This window comes from Ixodes scapularis, unplaced genomic scaffold (assembly GCF_016920785.2).
Source record: "Ixodes scapularis isolate PalLabHiFi unplaced genomic scaffold, ASM1692078v2 PGA_scaffold5__190_contigs__length_132052651, whole genome shotgun sequence".
NCBI classification, from domain to species: domain Eukaryota; kingdom Metazoa; phylum Arthropoda; class Arachnida; order Ixodida; family Ixodidae; genus Ixodes; species Ixodes scapularis.
In genome coordinates this window covers 72,289,330-72,293,888 of record NW_024609880.1, presented here as the reverse complement: position 1 = coordinate 72,293,888, position 4,559 = coordinate 72,289,330, and the positions used below count along the sequence as shown (strand labels likewise).

Here is a 4,559-nt window from a genome sequence, read left to right as displayed (position 1 = left end):
AATAGCTTTGCGTTCAATCACCTACAACACTGAAGACAGATTGTGAAACTACGTAAGTAGTTTATTGAACGGCCATCGCAAGGGCTGTAAACACGCGGTTACAGAAGTAGATATGTTTCCGAGAGAACAACATCCCCGCAAATAAGCTCGCAGGCTACCGAAAAGCGCCATAGCTCCGTGTCTAACCTATCAATGTCGAATGCCTCCTCACATTTGGGGTGGGAGAGTAGCGTCGTTTTTTTCTAGCGCCTGTAGCACGTACAGGTCTGCTTGAGAAATCCCGCGCAGTAACCTCCGCGTCTTCCGATGCTTCGGCAGTGCCTGTGACACGCTCCTTGGTTAAAGGGGCAGCCAAAACCACGTCCTGAAAAAACACGTTTATATCGAATTAGCGCAAATATTACATTTTAGAAAGCCCGTGCACGTATACGGTACAAGAAACTTAAAACACAAATCATTCACATCAGTTTAATCAATTTTGCCAATATAAAAAAAATACGATTGGTGTCGCGCCGCAATTGCCATAAAGCAAAGTGCAGAATATATCCTAAAATTATTTCAATTGTGATGGAGATTATACCAGATTTTTAGGATTAATAAATCAAACATTTCCCGCTAAAATCATACATTTCCCACTATATAGTGCACCAGAGAGAAGACCACTGTGGCTGTTTTTGGTCACTGGAAATAAATACTTATTTTTATTATTTTAAGATATTCCCTCATTTTTTTAATTAATTGTTTATTTATTATTTGATGTTTTTTATGTGCATTTGTGTTGCATTTACATTATATGATAATCAAGCAAAAATGATGTCTATCAGGATGAACACAAGCAAAACAAAGTGCTCTTCTGAGCAAAAAAAAAAAAGCATCGAGCTTGATCTCCACCTTCCACTTCGTTCGTGAGCTACGTAACGTCCAAATGACACAAATATTCGGAGAAATAAGTAAGAAACAAAAACTAGAAAAGTAATGTCATATTGCAATCAAGTCAAAACTCGAACCAAATCAAATACCGTATTTTTTTATTTTTTTCTTAAGTAACTAAACAAATCTACCTGTTTTCGTTATAGTGTGACGGGGATTGCTGTAATGCGAAGTTGTTAATAAAACTGTACTTTACACTTACAGTAATTCCTTTTTCCGCATTGCTATCTGTCATCCAAAGAATGACCGATCAATGTGCCATGTTAAAGATAAATCTAGTGGCGCAGAATCACTAATTTTAACTACAATCCCGTACGAAAATGTCAGATGGGAGCGGTCCCAGTTGGGGTCCGCGGAGTTCTGAACTTCTGGACAGTTCCGATCAGCGCGATTCTGGGCGTAACCAGTCGAATCCAGTGAGACGCAACGCACTGGAATCGCACGGTGATCGGTGAATCTGATCCGCTCCCCTTGTTCCAGTAGGGTCTGCTCCCAGCCAGCGGCTCCCAGCTCGCAGCCAGCGGGCGCGCAAACTGTGGGCGCGCATATGCGTGACTGGAGGAGGGGAGGGAGGGGGGGATGGCGGCATAGGATGGCGGAGAACTTTCGCCACTTTCGCGGTCTCTCGCGTGTCACGTGTTAGGGACAGGCGCCTCCGCTGCATCCCCTACGCGGGCGCTGCGAGCGGGCGTTCTCCGCGCGCGCGCCCGGCTTTGTCTCCCAGTCAGCTTAGTTTTGTTCTTCGCGCTCGTTGCACGGTCGCTCGGCGCTCGACCGGCGTCGACGTTCGTGCGGGCGCACGGATACTGACGCGCCCATCGTTGCCCTGGATGGATACCTACTGACCTCGGCTTTGCATCTTTATTCAGTGTAAAGCTGCCGACCCATTGCACTTTGGCTCGGCATCTGGATGCGCTTGGCGCTGGTGTGCTTGGTGACAATACTTGGACAACTCGGATACCGCTTGCCCGCCGGAACTTCCCGATGCACTCCATCACTGGATACTGTGCTTGTGCGTGCTGTGTGTGTGTGTTCCGTGCACCGTGTTTGGCGACGACGGCGACGACGCGCGCCTTGCATTCATTGTCTGTTGCAGTCAGCGGCAGCGCTTCGACAGTTTCGGTTCTCCGCTCCCGTCGGACTGCCGGCCGGCGGCGACGTTCGCGCTGGGGGCGCACGGATACTGACGCGCCCATCGTTGCCCTGGATGGATACCCACTGACCAGAGCCACTGACCTCGGCTTTGAATCTTTATATAGTATGAAGCTGCCGACCCATTGCAGTTTGGCTCGGCATCTGGTTGCGCTGGTGTGCTTGGTGACAATACTTGGGCAACTCGGATACCGCTTGCCCGCCGGAACTTCCCGACGCACTCAACACTGGATACTGTGCTTGTGCGTGCTGTGTGTGTGTGTTCCGTGCACTGTTTAATGACGACGCGACGACGCCTGGACGACCGTGTGCGCCGCCATAATTACCGCTGCGCTCACCACTGGACTCTACAAAAGTCTTCCGTGCGATGCCCTTAACCGTTACAAGCGAGAGATCGTCGCGATTTCAGACCCAGTCCGCCTGAGTCTGAAATCACGACGTTCTCTCGGTTGTAACGGCTAAGGGCATAACGCGAAATTCTTTTGTAGATTCCAGTGGTGAGCGCAGCGGGAATTCCGGCGGTGCAACGGTCCTGGGTTTAAAATTGGGACTGGAACTGCGCGGTTCCAGGCTGGATACAAGCTGGTGCCCCAATTTTGGGTCTAGGCGGTACCGGCATTTTTCATTCCGGCCTGAATCTGACATTTTCGTACGGGATGTTTTAAATCAAATAAATATCGTATAAATAAAATAAACCTGATTTTTAAAAAAATATATATATATATAATTTTCTTGGCTACGCTTTTCTTTTTCTTTTTGTTTTTGCTACCCTGGATTAAAGATTTAATGACAAAATCTTTTATCTTTTTTGCATGTTCGCCTATTGCTGCACGATGCTCCCTCGCGATTCTGAGAGGCTACCGACCTGAAGCAACAGCACCAAGAGTAATCAAAGCCTGAATACGAGAATTTCGACGTCATCACGGTGAGATCGAGCGAAGACTGAGATTGGACACGAGTGCTCCGTCAGTGCTCGGCTGGGACTCGTGACCAATCAACGCGCTGAAGTACGCTCTTCATAATGCTCGGGTCCAATTGCCGAATTTGCGCCATCCGGCTGTGATGACGTTCCATGGAGTCGCATGAGCTCTTTTTAGTTCACTTACGAAGATGCGACCAATCCAGAAGTGCCGCTCAGGTAACAGTTTATAAATACTTGAGATATATGTAATTATATGTTGTGCATCGGTATTAAAAAAAGAAGTACACGTGTGCCACTACAAAACTAGATTCACAATTCAGCGTATTCACAGAATGTCTACCATATAGACGCCGCCTGTTTTCTTTGTTTGATCTTGTTATGGTGCGCTATACTTGTGATCTAATAACTGACTCAGTTCAAAGATATTCGCCGATGAAGAAAGGCCGAAAACTTTTTTTTTTTTCCTTTGAAGTGTTTCCGTCACTGTTGTTGGCTCCGTGAGTAGCTCTGAACGTTTGGTATTCGGACTTTCATGGGCTCGTGCGCGCACGCTTTGAAGATGAGCCTTTAAGTTTCTTAATGTGGCTGTGGCAAATTGGATGGCTACCATTTGATTTTGGTATGAAAAGAAACATAAATCATTCCGACAATCGATTTCTGCGTGCGGCCAGCTTTGTCTACTGGGATGTGAAAGGCGTTTCGAGCAATCACAGTAGCTCTCTACGTGGTAGCTTTCCACGCATGCTAAAAGCGGCATAGCACACGGTCGGAACATTCGCAAAATATTGAGACCAGCGCATGCGCAAAGCCCATCGATTCGGTATTTTTGTTTCGGTAATAAGCGCCCAGAAGAGATCTTTGAGGTTACAATGAAGCATAGCACACTACATAGGAAGGATGTTGCTACCGGCTAGATTGTCTAATTTATGGCGCGTGTTGTTTCACTCTTAGTTGAAAATTCTGGAGCTTAGTTGGATTAAAATGCTTGTAACAACTTCACAAAATAAACTAACATCCCCTTCTGGCCTAAAAATTACTGTACTTTTTTTTTTTTTAATGATACGAAATAATTGGGGTAGTGTAACTCACGAACTCGAACGTGAGCCACTTGGTTTTCTTCCTCCTGTCCGCTGGAAGTCTTTAACGCTCCTGAAGAAGTTGAGAACATGCGGGACATTAGTTCATAAGTTCATAACTCAGAGCTCAAAAAGCAGCTTCCGAGTTCACAGTTTGAGAATATAATGAAAAATTGCCAAAAATTTACTCACCAACAACAAGAAGGACGATCAAGGTAACAGCAACGACCCTCATGATTTCAAGGCTGATAAAACGGTGTTATACTTGACCTGGTGTTCTGCATCATCAACAAAAATATTGAGGACTGTTAAAATTACTTTAATTATAACACAAAAATAACTCTTAAAAATGTGCTTAATTAAACTGCTTGCTGTACAATAAAGAAAACAATATATATATATATAATTTTAAACTTGGTTTGTGTAATAATTAGGAGCAATAAGCTTACAATGCAGTAGTGTAAACTAAAGCTATTTCA

General features: G+C 45.2%; 1 protein-coding gene across 1 annotated transcript; it reads right to left on the bottom strand.

Annotated features, from left to right (window-relative positions):
* Positions 1–242: 242 nt before the first annotated feature.
* LOC120838637 (4 kDa defensin) lies at positions 243–4,345 on the bottom strand. The gene is made up of 3 exons (XM_040208644.3): positions 4,273–4,345; positions 4,094–4,153; positions 243–364 (listed from the first exon to the last, which is right to left on the bottom strand). The coding sequence occupies exons 1-3, from the start codon at positions 4,313–4,315 to the stop codon at positions 243–245; spliced, it is 225 nt and encodes a 74-aa protein (XP_040064578.2). The 5' UTR covers positions 4,316–4,345.
* Between the last annotated feature and the right edge of the window lie 214 nt (positions 4,346–4,559).